General features: G+C 46.7%; 1 protein-coding gene across 1 annotated transcript; it reads left to right on the top strand.

Moving 5' to 3' along the window:
- Nucleotides 1-10,779: 10,779 nt before the first annotated feature.
- LOC143729068 (uncharacterized) lies at nt 10,780-15,629 on the top strand. The gene is made up of 2 exons (XM_077220102.1): nt 10,780-12,251; nt 15,563-15,629. Exons 1-2 carry the CDS (start codon nt 11,115-11,117, stop codon nt 15,563-15,565), a joined length of 1,140 nt encoding a protein of 379 aa, XP_077076217.1. The 5' UTR covers nt 10,780-11,114; the 3' UTR covers nt 15,566-15,629.
- The last annotated feature ends 383 nt before the right edge of the window (nt 15,630-16,012 follow it).

Consider the following 16,012-nt stretch of genomic DNA (forward strand, 5'->3'; position numbering starts at 1 on the left):
CCGAGTGACGGGGACCTCGGCCCAGGATTGTGCTGAACCCAGAGCCTCGTAAGTCCTCCTAGCTACAGGGAGGAAAAGGGAGAGCGCGTGTCTCGCAAGAGCCGGACCGTTCTCTCCAAAACGTCTAAAGCATTACCCAGTCCCCTTACAGGCGGCTGGAAATGTCTATACAGCAGCCAATGTGCCAGCCACACAGCTCGCCCACCTGCAAACAAACGCCGTTTTTACGGCGACACACAGAAATCACATAAAGAGCTATTTTCTGCCTGTGTCATTAAAGGGTCACGTGTCCACACCAAAGTGCGCATTCCCACATATCAAAACTGTCAACGCAGTGCCAAATGTTTTCCCAGCTCAGGCTGGACGCCCCATAAATGTAGATTGTGTGCCAACTGTTACGTATGCACCACTACACACAAGCACTGTTCCCACAGTTATAAACACTTCCCCAGTAAAAGCGGGAAGTTGTATAAGAGTAGCGCGTGTGCCCACTGTTATGCACGCACCCCAACTCACAAACACTGTTTATATGGCCAAAAACCTCCCGCCACGAGCGGGAAGTTTTATGAAAGTGGCGTGCGTGCCTACCACAGTCTATGCACCCCCACCCATAAGCACTATACACACAGTGTTAAACATTTCCCCATCTCACTCTGTGAGCATTACAGCGAGCGTGCCTGTAATCTCACACGCACCCCTGCACTCGGCATTCAGCAGAGCTGCTCAGCGCGCGTCCGCGCCGTTGAGAGCTGTAAGCTCGGTGTTAACACAGAACGATTCGCTGGCGGGAGCCATATGTCACTGCAACACGCCCCCGGCCAACATTCAGCCCATATCTGTGCGAGCGAAAGCTTGGGAAAATATCCCAGACATGCCGAAATGGGTTTTGAACATAATAAAACACGGTTACTCGCTTCAATTCGCTCGCAGACCGCCCCGCTTCACAGCGGTGGTAGAGACGAAAGTGAGAAAAGATGTTTCACATGTTCTACGCACCGAGATGCTCAAACTGATAGAGAAAGGCGCTATAGAAACAGTCCCCCCCTCTATGAGCGAGGCAGGTTTTTACAGCCGCTATTTTCTTCAGACATCTGAACAAAGCTTTAATGATTCGTTCGTTCAGAATGATAACTACCAAGCATATCCTCGCGCAAGTTCGCCCGAGGGATTGGTTTCTGTCAGTGGATCTGAAAGACGCTTACTTTCACATTCCAATAGCGCCTCATCACAGGCCATTTCTGGGATTCGCTTTCGAGGGAGAGTCATACCAGTACACAGTACTACCATTCGGCCTGTCACTGGCACCCCGTACATTTACGAAATGTATGGATGCAGCACTTTCCCCCCTGAGACAGCGGGGAGTGCGAATACTAAATTATCTCGACGATTGGCTAATACTAGCACAATCAGAGAGCCAGTTAGTGACACACAGGTCTTGGATTATCAGTCATCTAGAGTGCCTAGGTCTAAAAATCAATTTTGCAAAGAGCATGCTATCCCCCAGCCAGAATATTTCTTTTCTGGGAATAGTGCTAGACTCAGTGCAGATGACGGCGCGCCTCTCATCAGAGCGCGCGCTCACTATCCGGCGCCTTGCAACATCGTTCAGAGCGGGCGCGCGCGCCCCCGTCAAGCGGTTTCAGAGGATGCTCGGTCTCATGGCCTCAGCATCAGCTGTACTCCAGCTAGGATTGTTGCACATGCGTCCTCTCCAACGCTGGCTCAAAAGCCGAGTCCCCATCCACTTTTTAATCAGAGCAAATCACGGCTGCATAAAAGCCCTGACGCCCTGGAAAGCTGTCGACTGGTATCAGTCCGGCGTGAGTTTGGGTGTAAACACAAGGAGAAAAATGATCACGACAGAGGCCTCCAAAATAGGTTGGGGGGCCCTTTACGAGTGCAGGCCTGTCTCCGGCTTGTGGTCAAACCCGGAGAAGCGCCTACATATAAACTGTCTGGAATTGAAAGCGGTCGCTTTGGCTCTCAGAGCCCTGCTCCCGTACCTGAAGGACGAGCACGTCCTAGTCCGAACGGACAACATGACGGTAGTCTCGCATATAAATCGTCAGGGTGGACTCAGATCGAGCTCCCTGCACTCGATGGCCAGGGAGCTCCTCCTATGGTCCCAGCGCAACCTGCGCTCGCTGAGAGCTACGCATGTGCCAGGTGTTCTGAACCAGGGAGCGGACATGCTGTCCAGAGACAAAGTTCTCCCAGGAGAATGGTCTCTGCACCCCCTGACGATTCAGTGGTTATGGCAAACCTTTGGCAGAGCAGAGGTCGACCTCTTTGCCTTCAAGGAAAATACGCACTGCCCTCTCTTCTTTTCAAAGAGCACGGACGCGCTCGCCCAAGTCTGGCCGAGCCGCCCGCTGTATGCCTTCCCTCCGGTTGCGATGCTACCTCAGGTCATCAGTCGGATCAGGGAGGAGAAATGTGCAGTGCTCCTGGTAGCCCCACTCTGGAAAAAACAGACGTGGTTTCCAGAACTGATGCAGATGATACAATCTGCCCCATGGCCGATTCCACTGAGGCTAGATCTCCTCAGGCAGGCCAACGGGACGATCCTTCATCCCCGCCCGATCTGTGGGCCCTCCATGCGTGGCCCCTCAACGGATTCCCGGGAACCTCCCCAGTGGAGTGTTGAGAACCATCACTGAGGCGCGAGCGCCCTCTACGAGGCGCTTATATGCCCAGAAATGGAAGGTGTTCAGTGACTGGTGCAAGTCCAGGAACCTGAATCCTGAGACATGCGAAGTACCGAGTGTGCTTGTTTTCTTACAAGAGCTGTTGGAGGCAGGCCGCACCCCCTCCACGCTCAAAGTATATGTGGCTGCCATAGCGGCATCACATGAACCGGTCGAAGGACGCACACTAGGGAAAAACTACCTAGTTGTTCGTTTCCTGAGGGGCGCCAGGAGGATAAATCCCCCACGCCCCCCCTCGGTGCCGATTTGGGACCTGGCCACGGTCCTGGACGCACTTAAGCGTGCCCCGTTCGAACCCCTCCGAACTGTGCACCTTAAACAGCTCTCGCTCAAAACTGCTCTCTTGCTGGCTCTCGCCCCGGTCAAGAGAGTGGGCGACCTGCACGCGCTGTCATCAAGCGCTACCTGCCTGGAGTTTGGACCTAACGACAACAGGGTTGTCCTCAGGCCAAGACACGGGTATATTCCTAAAGTGCTCTCTACTCCTTTCAGAGCACAGGTGATATCTTTGGCCGCCCTATCGTCCCCAGCAGACGAAAGTGACGCTAATTTACCCTGCCCGGTCAGGGCACTCAGAGTATATTTGGAACGTTCTGCCCTGTTCAGACAGACAGAGCAGTTGTTCGTATGCTTTGGCGGCCGCACTAAGGGTCTGGCTGTGTCAAAGCAAAGAATATTGCGCTGGATAGTTGATGCTATAGCGCTGGCTTATGAAGCCAAGGGCCTTCAGTGCCCCTTGGGCATCAGAGCTCACTCTACGAGAGGCATGGCCTCCTCGTGGGCGTGGTCGAGTGGGATACCCATTCAAGATATTTGTGCGGCTGCAGGCTGGGCCTCACCGTCAACATTTATCAGGTTTTATAACCTACAGGTCCCCTCATTGCACTCTAACATACTGTCGGTCTAACTATGCATAGGCTGGGGTGTGTACATGCTGAGCATTGTCTCCTCCCTCATAGAATCACATCTTTGCATCTGATGTGGAGGATTTTTCATACATGACAGTACATAAAAATGTGCTTGTGTGTGTCTTTGGACGCCCTTTGGGCCGTTCCACGTTGTCCCTTTATAAAGCCCGCCTTCGGCTGGCTCGTTGGATAATTACTTCGCTCAAAAGCTCAGGCACCGGCCTCCGGCTTAATAGAAGCGAAGTCAGCACGCACGGCGTTTTACATGGCTTTCCCATAGCGTAAGCATTACGCAATAGGAGAGACCTCTTGAAAGGGAACGACTCGGTTACTAACGTAACCTCGGTTCCCTGAGAGGAGGGAACGAGTATTGCGTAATCTGCCGTGCTTGTGCTTGGTCAATTTGCTTCAGTCGATTGAACCTAAAGAACTCAGACGACGGGGCGCCCAATATATAGCCCTTGGCCACGCCCATCTTGGCGGGCTCTGACGCGCGTGGACGCGAAGCACGCTCATTGGAAGCGGGTTCAGAGTCGCCCCGTCATTGGTTTGTGCAAGTTGCCGCAGCACAGCCAATGACCGAGCTGCCTCGCTCATTGCTGTATGCTGTGCAGCTGCAATGCGTTTTACAAAAAGACTTCAATATTTCTCGAGAAAAGGAGTTTTCCCATGGCGTAAGCATTACGCAATACTCGTTCCCTCCTCTCGGGGAACCGAGGTTACGTTAGTAACCGAGTCGTTATGTTTCGAGTTGCATGCTAGGGATGGGTAAATGGAGCCTCGTGAAGCACTGAGGCTTTCCCCTGAATGTTTCGAGGAAAGAATCAAAGCATCAAGAGTGTCAAAAACAGTGCCATCTTGTGGCAGGTCAAATTTATAGCAGCCATGTTTATGAGCAGCTGAATGTGCAGCGCCATTGTTTTATCCATTAAAGGGGTGGTAAAACACAATTTCACTTTTCTAACTTTAGCTAGTGTGTAATGTTGCTGTTTGAGCATAAACAACATCTGCAAAGTTACGATGCTCAAAGTTGAAATCCAAGGGAGCTTTTTGCTTTTTTTAAAAAGGACTACAACAAATGGCTGTTAGGGACTACATGACATTCCTCCCGTGTTAGTGACATCAGCAACCCTTAAATGTACATAAACCCTGCCCCCGGGACATGGACTAGCAGTCCATGTCGAGAAGAGGAAAAGTTGTTGTATATGAGTAGCCTACATTTGTGAGTCAGCTCAAACTTGTAGCATCCTTCTTTTCACATGCAATAAAAAGTCACTCTGTGTGCATCTCACAACAGTTCCTATACAAGCGATTTATAGATTATCATGACAGAATATGCTAATTGAAGATAGTTAACTCCACATCACCAACATAAATTCGCCCAACTAACCATTCAGAGATGTCCTTTTGCATTCTACATGTTGTCACTTCTTCTTGAGTTTCTCCATCTTTGTCTGGCTCTGTTTTAACATTAAAGGCAGAACAGTTTCTGTCATTTTAGTGTGTATGCGTGAGATAATCGCAGCTGTTAACACACAAGAGCTATTAAAACCCCGCCCTTAGAGACAGCTCATTTGCATTTAAAGGGCCAGGCACAAAACGGTGCGTTTTTGCTAACCCTAAAAAAGTGACAACTTTAACATGCTATATAAAAACATCCTTGGGATATTTTGTGCTAAAACTTCACACTCACACACTCGGGGGACATTAGAGATTTTTTTTACATCTTGTGAAAAGGGCATTTTACCACCCCTTTAAGCACAAATAAAAGCCTGACAATGCTAAATGTTCCGGTTTTTGATAATATAATTAACATATTAAAGTGTGGCAATAAATTAAATGTAACAATTATATTAATAAAACAGAGTTGCTTGATGCAAGTAAATGTTGGTCTACTTATTTTATGGTTTCTATTCTGTGTATGTGTCAGAATATATGATCATGTAACATAGGCTTATTTATAAAATACAATAAAATAAAATGTTAGTTAATGGACTTAAACTTCCGAAAACCTGTAGAGTAGTTGTCTGGGTTCAAACATTCCGACCTTCCGACACGCAAAGTTAAGCTTTCACGTGACTGGAAAGAAAGTGAGGCTTCGGTTGATCACGTGTTTCTCTGAAAACAATGCGAGCTCCGCCATGGATCTTCATGAGAAATTGCGTTGCGTACTCGATACGTGTTTTAAAACTTCAGTGTCAAATGTAACATCACTATGCATGCCTTGCCATGCCTTTGTTTTATGTTTGATCAAGTTCTGTAAATAAACTGCACTTGGGTTCTCTACAAACTTGCCTTCTGTGGACCATCCTTACATGATATTATCAATTAAGCAAAGGAGGCCAAACTAAATACAATTTTTTTCAGTTCAACTTGATATTGCTGATATTCTGATTTCTAATAAAAATTTGAAAATTAAATGATTAGGTTGCATGTGTATTTCAGTATGTCTGTTTATACCTTTCTTTTGGTCTGTGTCTATGTGTGTGTCTCTCTCTCTATGTCATAACTATTGTGAATATTAAAAGGCATGCCTACGTGTAAATTCAGGCTTTATGACAATTGAAAATAAATGAATTTCTCACCTCTGCACAAAGTTACCTGTTCTCGTGGTAGACCAGCTCACGGTCACTGTGATTTTGCCAAGTAAGGCATGTTCCTGGATCAACATATTTTTTGGAGCAACATTCCTGTCTGAAAATTGTCCTATCGCTACCACTACCCCTAAACTTAACCCTATACCCATAACATATCCCTGAAATTAGAGGGAAATGATTGGTCAATAACACTGATGTAGAAGCACTTGGTTGAAAACATATAGTTGACATAAACTGTAAACTGTCCCTCTAATCTGATTGGTTGATTGCAATGTTCCAACAAAGATGTTGATCCAGGAAAATGTTGTACTCTGTAAAATCACGTTCACCACCGGGGGACACATAAAGTGCACCTGTAAAATACATCTTTTGTTACAACAATTGATGTCAAAACAGTTGTCGTTGTATTCTAGACTGAAATTCTTCCCCCAATACATATGATGACACACTCACAGTGAATTAAATTACTGTAATCAGATTTTAAAACCTGACTAAAGAGAAAACATATTGACTCGAATGCCAAATGTGATGCCATTCAACATCCTTTGATTGAGATAATGTGTGATGCAGAACAATCCAAATCACTAGATCAATCTCTGTAACACAAATTAGAGTGTTGCAGTTTGTTTATGAATTATTTTTATTTTATTTTGCTGCTCTAATTAAGAAAACTGCACAGAGTGAAATCAAGCTTCAGTTTTAAGTCTTAATCCACTGTGCCAGCACTAAAGCCATGTTAAGCGTGCCTTGCACGTATTACACACAATTAACAAATACCTTTACTTTCCTCTAGTATCCTCCTCCTACATCTTCTTAGACAACAATCACATATTTATAAACTATTAATTCACTGAAGCACTGCACAGTCATTGTGAGATGGGACATGAAAAATAATAACAGATTAAAACGTCATAGTAACTTGAAGATCTTTATTTGGATTTAGTCCTGTTGAACCCACAATAGCATGCCATTGCCATTTTCATTTTAATATTTTCCTCTTCCTTTTCCATTCTTTTTATTGGTTACTCATAAGCATATCTAATAAAGCAGGCTATGGTGTATTCTAGGATGGAAAACGAGATTAACTGGGACAAAACAGACAGACAAAGCAATGCGGTTAAATGGCTAACTCACATTTCTGACATTTAATCAGTCCTTTTCAAAGAATATGTTTCCACGGATACTAAAGCCACTTCTGTTTGGGTAAAAAGATGCCTGTCAAACAATTATCCAAAAGCTGCCTTCCATTTTTCAGAATGAATCTACGATTACAATTTAGTTAGATTAGCTCCCAGTTTCATTTTGATGGAAACTCATATTTGATCCTTTTTAGATTACATGAGTGCAATATTGCTTTGAATGAATTGATATTAAATTATATGTTGCAACAAAAATTCATATTGAGTTGATGCTGATGCTGTATTATGTGTAAAGTATTGCATTTTAATGCTCATAAAGCTTTATTATTTAAACATTTGTTTAGCTTCCACTCAGTGAGCGTGAGATACATATTACACTAGTATTTGCGTGGGCAAAATATAATATATCCAGCTATCCATCTTCTATACCTTCTTTATCCTCTTTCGGGTCATGGGGAGGGCTGGAGCCTATCCCACAAAGCCTCAGGCTGAAGACACTGAATACCTTGGACAGGTGAATATAATGTTAAATAATATGTAAATACAGTAAATATGTAAAAAATAATAATAATAATAATTTTAAAAAAACTTGGACAACTGTTACATTTTTTTTACACATAATCATTACCACCTCAACATCAGCTAATTGGTTTTATAAGGTAAGATACAAGTAAACATTCTAACAACATTTCCTATCAGAGTTGATCGTACAAAAAGGTGTGCGATTTGGTTTATTCTCCAGAAATGATGCTACTCAAGAAATCTCATGTAGTGAGCAGTGACATTATTGGATATATTTAACTCTTAGCTGTTAGATTAAGTGTGAAAGGTTAAAGATATGTTAAAATAAAGCGATAATTTGATTTGAGCAGTCAGCATGTCCTCATTCATCACCAACACATTTTAATGAATTTTATACAATTATAATTCTGAAATTCATCTGAATAATCTGTTGTGACATTTTCCACTATAGAAATTGTTTGATCTTTCTGACATCATATTTGTTAACGTTATAATTTTGATTTTGATTTTTTAAAGACTTCAAACAGAAACAAGTTTGATAAAATTTTAGACAATCTACTAACTATAAGTAACTTTGCCACGACATGCCAATTAGCAGTCAGAGTATTACTGTCTGCTTAATATCTTCTAACACTTTATGATGCTGACTAGAAGTAACTTGTCATATTGGCCTGGCCAAGAATATTGCCTAGATAATCTTATGTGTTGTGATGATATTAGCTAATAAGCTTTTATTTATTTATTTAATTTTTATTTTGAACTGCCCTCAGTCCCTCAACATTCAACCACACATTTACAGGGTCGGCATTCACATGAAGTATAGATGAGTGAATCATATTTATTTATTTTATATAAACTGAGTGAAACTTTGATGGTTCCTCAATATACACTCGAAAATAATATGCAAAAATGTTACCTTTAGGGGTGGTATAACAGCTTATCACTTAAGCAGTACCTTTAAAGGAACAACTTTGTACCTTGTTTACATACAGTAAATTGATTGATAGTGTTACCTTAAGGGTCCATATTACTACTCGGAATTCGGTGTTCGGTGGGACATCTTTTGACCTTTAAGGGTGACAAGCTGTTGTACCCATAAAAATGTAAATTTTTGCACATATTTATTTTCTGACAGTGTACTGTATAAATGCTGGTTATGGTCCTGGTACTTTATGTGGGAGAAATATGTTTGCTTGGATGTTCAGCAGTAACCTTTTCATAGGAAATGATTTAAAAATCCTGAAGATTTCAGGCATAAATGGCACAGTTTCCTGATAAAGGGCTATTTACATGGCAAGTGCTGATTTCCATAACCAGTCACATGTACGTGTGTGTTTGTGTGTGTGTGTGTGTGTGTGTGTGTGTGTGTGTGTGTGTGTGTGTGTGTGTGTGTGTGTGTGTGTGTGTGTGTGTGTGTGTGTGTGTGTGTGTGTGTGTGTGTGTGTGTGTGTGTGTGTGTGTGTGTGTGTGTGTGTGTGTGTGTGTGTGTGTGTGTGTGTGTGTGTGTGTGTGTGTGCGTGTGCGTGTGTGCGTGTGTAAGAGAACTGCCTATTCTGATTAGAATTCTTAGAATTTAGCCCATAGAAATCTCTCACATGCAAAAGTGTGCCAAGTGCTTCAAAATGTAAGATAGCATACTGAGTTACAGTAATGCAAGCATCTAGCTACATTCATGTCAAGAGTGGGAGAGATAGGATCTCCTTCATTTTAAGGCATGCTGGCAATATTGAAATGAAATATTTTGTCAGATGTTCATTATATTTTTAATACCCTATCTGTGGTACAGATGGGCCCATTGTGTGTTTGTGAGTGTGTGTGCGTCAATGTGGGGTTAAGGTGAAGTCAGTGTGCTTCTTTTTGTTAGTGCACATATGGTTTAGACAAGTCATTTAGCAGCCCACATTTTCTCAGTTCCAATTATTACTAATTTACAGATTATCATATTTCACAGAAGAAAAACTTGATTTATATTCAGCACTTGCCTCGGATATATTACCGTGTGTCAGAAGAGGAAAGGACTGAATAGCGCATTTTAAAAGAATCAGGGAAAAAAACATGTAATAAAAAACTGAGATTTTCTTTTTGTCATTTCTCTCTGTGTTTGAATACTCCGCATTGGGAATTTGGGCCCCAGCTCAATATATGGCATATTTTATCTGTTACCATTAATATGATGATGAGCCTTTTCAAGCAGTAAGAAATTTCTGTTGTTAGCTTGCCAACATTGTCATAGTGTGTAATTGTGTGTGTGTGCTTGTGAAAAAGGCATCGAATGGCGTTTCCCTCTTCGCTGTGTGATTTGCTGTAAGAAGAAAGGATGTATATAAATACAATAATTTTGCTTCTCTCCTAAAAATGCTTCTGATTGTATTGTAATCCCTCATGGAATTGCCATTATAATAATATTTAAACTTTCAATTGAACAATCATCCCAACAGATCCTGGATCGTAATGTAATGACTGTTTTTGTTTATCTGATAATAAATTGATGCTGCTGATGAAAAAGGATGCCGGCAGAATGAAAACAGAACCAGAGATGAGAGTGCTCACTCTGTCATGGAGAGACACGGGAAGAGAGAAATGCACGTCAGGAGGACTTGTGCTAAGCCTCACTGGGCAAAAGGAAGTTTGTAATTATCCTGACAACAACACAAATAGAGGCACAATCTGTCTCTTGTTCGCTATTCAGACCATTATGGCGCATTCACGTCCCCTTTATTTACCCTTGATGATGATCATATCGCTTCCCCTTTATTGATTTCTGTGATGAGGGGGGCGTGGTTTTAGCGCCGTCTGTAGTGAGAGACGAGTCAGAGGGAGCGGCGGTGAGTAAGTGGGTCAAGTGCAAATGATAAACACCTGTGTCTAATTGCAGTGATTGGCGTGGGGAGACGCATAAAAACCCACAGACTGAGAGAATGAGGAGAGAGAGGAGGACTGGTGACTCGTGCGTGAACAAAGAGGAAAACTGGGACAGCTGAAAGGAGCACGGAAAGAGTTTATGCAAAGCTGTGGAAGACCTTGAAGCTGAACCAGCGTGGAATGAGTTATTATTTGAATTATTGTGTTGCTGTAGTAAAACTACGGTGAACGTGCTGTGTGCACAACATTTATTATTTTTGGTTGAAATAAACAACGTACGAGTCCCAATCTCGCCGACCCTGTCTCCTTCTTCCTCCATAAAGACGAACTTTGTTACACTGGTGCCGGAACCCGGGAAGAAGGAGATCGGCCGCCGCCATGCAGAACCCGTCAGGAACGCCGTTTGCGGACATCATCCAGTCACTCGCGGCTCTTCAAAGAGACCAACATCAGGCCCTCCTGAGTGTTAAGGAGGAGCACGAGCGGCGCTTTCAGGCGCTGCTCCAAGGGCAACAGGAAGACCGCGAGTTGTTCCGGAGCTGTTTGGACCGGGAGACTCCGGCCAGCCCCACTCCAACATCAGACTCGGCCTTGCCGCTCACCTTATCGAAGATGGGTCCAGCTGACGACCCGGAGGCGTTCCTGGACCTCTTCGAAAGGATGGCCGAGACCCGGGGCTGGCCCAGGGCAGACTGGCCACTGCGTCTCATCCCGCTGCTGTCAGGGGAGTCGCAGGTTGCCGCCCACCAGCTGCCTGTCGCGAGTCTCCTGGTCTATCAAGACCTACGGCGCGCCATCCTGCAACGGGTCGGTCGGACCACGGAACAGCATCGCCAGCGCTTCAGGTCTCTGACACTCGACGAGTCCGGCCGGCCCTTCGTGATGGCGCAACAGCTCCGGGACTCCTGCCGCAAATGGCTGATGGCCGGGGGAAGCGACGTCGAGCAGATTATCGACCAGGTGGTACTGGAACAGTTTATCGTGAAGCTCCCCAAGAAAACTGCACAGTGGGTCCAGTGCCACCGCCCGACGTCGCTGGACCAGGCCATCCAACTGGCGGAGGATCACATGGTGGCGTGCTCTGGGGTCGGCGAAACCCTTCCATCTGTCTCTCTCTCCCCCTCTCTCTCTCTCTCTTCCCCGGCCTCTACCCCCTCCCTTTCTACAAAGCCTGTTCCCCTTCCTAGGTCGCGAGGAGGCTTTGCACCCAGACCAGCGCCGAGGTGGAGGTCCGGGTGGTCCGGTGACAATGGCGCGGCCGCGAGGACGGCGACGAGGGGGACACCGGCTGGGGAACTTTCCACCCTGGCGCAGCTGGCGCCTCTCTCCCCACGTCAATCCCTTGGCCCACTTCCTGCCGCTGGAACAGCGGTAAAACCTGGGCCGGCCTGTTGGCGCTGTGGGGACCCGGGCCACTTCATCGACAGGTGCCCGGTGATGGAGGTGGGGACACTGGTTCGGGTCCCCGACGCGCCAAAGGCCGCCCCCGATCAAGCCGGCCCGTACCAAATACCAGTGAGTATAAAGGGGGGTACTTATCAGGCTTTGGTGGATTCAGGATGCAACCAAACCTCGATTCATCAAAGCCTGGTTCGATCTGGGCCATTGGATAACAGCCGCGTGGTTAAGGTGCGGTGTGTGCACGGTGTGGTGGTGAGTTATCCTTTAATGTCGGTAGAAATTCTATTTAGGGGACAAAAACATAGTGTGGAGGTTGCAATTAACCCGCACCTCCGACATCCGCTAATCTTGGGTACCGATTGGCCTGGTTTCAAGAAGTTATTGGGGGTTTTATGTGCGGATGTCTCTTGGGAAAAGAAGCACCAGGGGAAGACAGCGGTGATTCAGGTGGGGGATGCTGTACCGGGGCCTCTGGGTACTGCTGTAGGGGAAGAGAGCACTTTGGAGGGAAATATCCTCTCCGAGCGCGATGATTTTCCCCTAGAGCAGTCCCAGGATGAGACGCTAAAACGCGCGTTTGACCAGGTCCGTTCCATCGACGGTCAGCTACTCCACCCGGACCAACCGCTCTCTTACCCCTATTTTTGTGTGATAGAAGATAGGTTGTATCGGGTGACCCAAGACGCCCAGACAAAGGAGGATACAACCCAGTTGTTAGTACCAAAGAGCCGTCGGGAAATGCTTTTCCAGGCGGCTCATTGTAATCCGATGGCCGGTCATTTGGGGCAAACGGCGACACTAAACCGTCTCATGGCCCGATTCTTTTGGCCGGGCATTCACGAGAACGTGCGCAGGTGGTGCGCGTCTTGTCGTGAATGTCAGTTGGTTAATCCACCGGCCAACCCAAAAGCACCCTTGTGCCCCCTTCCGCTGATGCAGGTCCCCTTTGAACGAATTGGTATGGACCTCATCGGGCCATTAGAACGGTCAGCACGAGGGCATCGTTTTGCGTTAGTCTTGGTAGATTACGCAACACGATACCCAGAAGCAGTCCCGCTTCGCAATATCTCCGCTAAGAGTGTGGCAAGCGCGCTGTTTTCTTTAATCTCCCGGGTGGGGATCCCTAAGGAGATCCTCACCGATCAAGGCACGGCGTTTATGTCACGAACGGTACGCGAGCTTTACGAATTGTTGGGCATTAAATCGATTCGCACCAGCGTCTATCACCCACAAACGGACGGCCTGGTCGAACGGTTTAATCGCACATTGAAAACCATGATTCGTAAGTTCGTTCACGAAGACGCCAAAAATTGGGATAAATGGTTGGAACCCCTTCTGTTTGCTGTACGCGAGGTCCCCCAAGCCTCCACGGGGTTTTCCCCCTTCGAGCTTCTTTTCGGTCGCCAGCCCCGTGGGGTGTTGGATGTACTGAGGGAGGTTTGGGAGGACGGACCGTCCGCTAGTAAGAACGAAATTCAGTATGTCCTGGACCTGAGAACAAAACTCCACACATTGGGGCGGCTCTCTTTGGAGAATTTGTTACAGGCCCAGGACAGACAGAGACAGCAATACAATAGGGGGGCTAAACTGCGTCAATTCTCACCGGGAGATAAGGTACTTGTATTACTTCCCACGTCCAGCTCGAAATTACTCGCAAAGTGGCAAGGGCCGTTTGAGGTCACACGGCGAGTTGGTGATCTCAACTATGAGGTAATTCGATCGGATCGGGGTGGGGGACGTCAGATTTACCACCTCAACCTGCTAAAAAAATGGGTTGAGGCTGAGGCAGTGATGCTGGCGACGGTGGTGACTGGAGAGGAGGATCTCGGGCCAGAAGCGTATGTTAAATCCCAGTCATTCGCTCTGGCTCCCTCTGGTGATCACCTCTCGCTCTCGCAGCTCGCTGACATCACATCCCTACAGGCAGAATTTGCCGATGTGTTCTCGCCCCTGCCTGGTCGAACGAACCTCATTCAGCACCACGTTGAGACAGATCCGGGGGTCGTGGTACGTTGCCGCCCGTATCGTTTACCTGAACATAAAAAGAAAACCGTTCAGGCCGAATTAGAGACAATGCTGGACATGGGGGTCATAGAAGAGTCCAACAGTGACTGGGCGAGCCCGATCGTTTTGGTACCAAAACCTGACGGCTCGATTCGGTTCTGTGTGGATTATAGGAAGGTGAACGCGGTGTCTAAGTTTGATGCGTATCCAATGCCCCGGATTGACGAGTTGCTTGATCGGCTTGGTTCTGCTCGCTTTTATTCGACACTGGACTTAACAAAAGGTTATTGGCAGATCCCCTTATCTCCAATGTCTAAAGAAAAAACAGCTTTTACCACGCCGTTCGGATTGCACCAATTTGTCACACTTCCGTTCGGGTTGTTTGGGGCACCGGCGACTTTTCAGCGTTTAATGGACCGAATTCTCCGGCCGCATGCTGCATATGCCGCTGCTTATCTAGATGACATCATTATTTATAGTAATGATTGGCAGCGACATATGCAGTATTTGCGTGCTGTTCTGAAAACGCTGAGAAGAGCTGGGCTCACGGCCAACCCGAAGAAGTGTGCAATTGGGCGGGTTGAAGTAAGGTATCTGGGCTTCCACTTAGGACATGGACAGGTGCGTCCCCAAATTGATAAGACTGCTGCGGTTGCGACCTGTCCGAGTCCTAAGACCAAAAAGGAGGTTAGACAGTTCCTGGGGCTAGCGGGATACTATAGACGGTTCGTTCCCAATTATTCGGACCTCGCTAGCCCGCTGACTGATCTAACTAAAAAGGGCGCTCCAGATACGGTTCAGTGGACGGAGCAGTGCCAGCAGGCTTTTACCAACATAAAGGCTGCTCTGTGCGGCGGACCGCTTTTGCATGCTCCTGACTTTTCTCTCCCTTTTGTCCTACAGACGGATGCCTCGGACAGGGGTTTGGGTGCGGTCCTGTCCCAGGAGGTGGAGGGGGAGGAACGGCCGGTGCTGTACATCAGTCGGAAGCTTTCCAAGAGAGAGACGATGTACAGCACCATAGAAAAGGAGTGTTTGGCCATCCGTTGGGCTGTCCTCACCCTCCGATACTACCTCCTGGGCCGGGAGTTTACCCTGTGTTCGGACCACGCTCCCCTTCAGTGGCTCCACCGCATGAAAGATACCAACGCGCGGATCACCCGTTGGTATCTGGCTTTACAACCGTTTAAATTTCAGGTGGTCCACAGGCCGGGGACGCAGATGGCTGTGGCCGACTTTCTCTCCAGGAGGGGGGGGGGGGGGCTGCAGGCCGGACGGTTCCCCGGCCTGAGTCGGGCGGTGGGGGTATGTGATGAGGGGGGCGTGGTTTTAGCGCCGTCTGTAGTGAGAGACGAGTCAGAGGGAGCGGCGGTGAGTAAGTGGGTCAAGTGCAAATGATAAACACCTGTGTCTAATTGCAGTGATTGGCGTGGGGAGACGCATAAAAACCCACAGACTGAGAGAATGAGGAGAGAGAGGAGGACTGGTGACTCGTGCGTGAACAAAGAGGAAAACTGGGACAGCTGAAAGGAGCACGGAAAGAGTTTATGCAAAGCTGTGGAAGACCTTGAAGCTGAACCAGCGTGGAATGAGTTATTATTTGAATTATTGTGTTGCTGTAGTAAAACTACGGTGAACGTGCTGTGTGCACAACATTTATTATTTTTGGTTGAAATAAACAACGTACGAGTCCCAATCTCGCCGACCCTGTCTCCTTCTTCCTCCATAAAGACGAACTTTGTTACAATTTCATTTAGCAGATTCCTTTTATTTGCACTGTGAAATGAATTTGCATTTCTGTTTTTTCACTGCTGTGTTCTCCATCAGTCAAAGCAAGTTTAGCTTGTTAGGCTATACAGTATCTGTCAAAC

This window comes from Siphateles boraxobius, unplaced genomic scaffold (assembly GCF_051911475.1).
Source record: "Siphateles boraxobius isolate OS27281-9 unplaced genomic scaffold, OSU_SipBor_1 8, whole genome shotgun sequence".
Classification (NCBI taxonomy): Eukaryota; Metazoa; Chordata; class Actinopteri; order Cypriniformes; family Leuciscidae; genus Siphateles; species Siphateles boraxobius.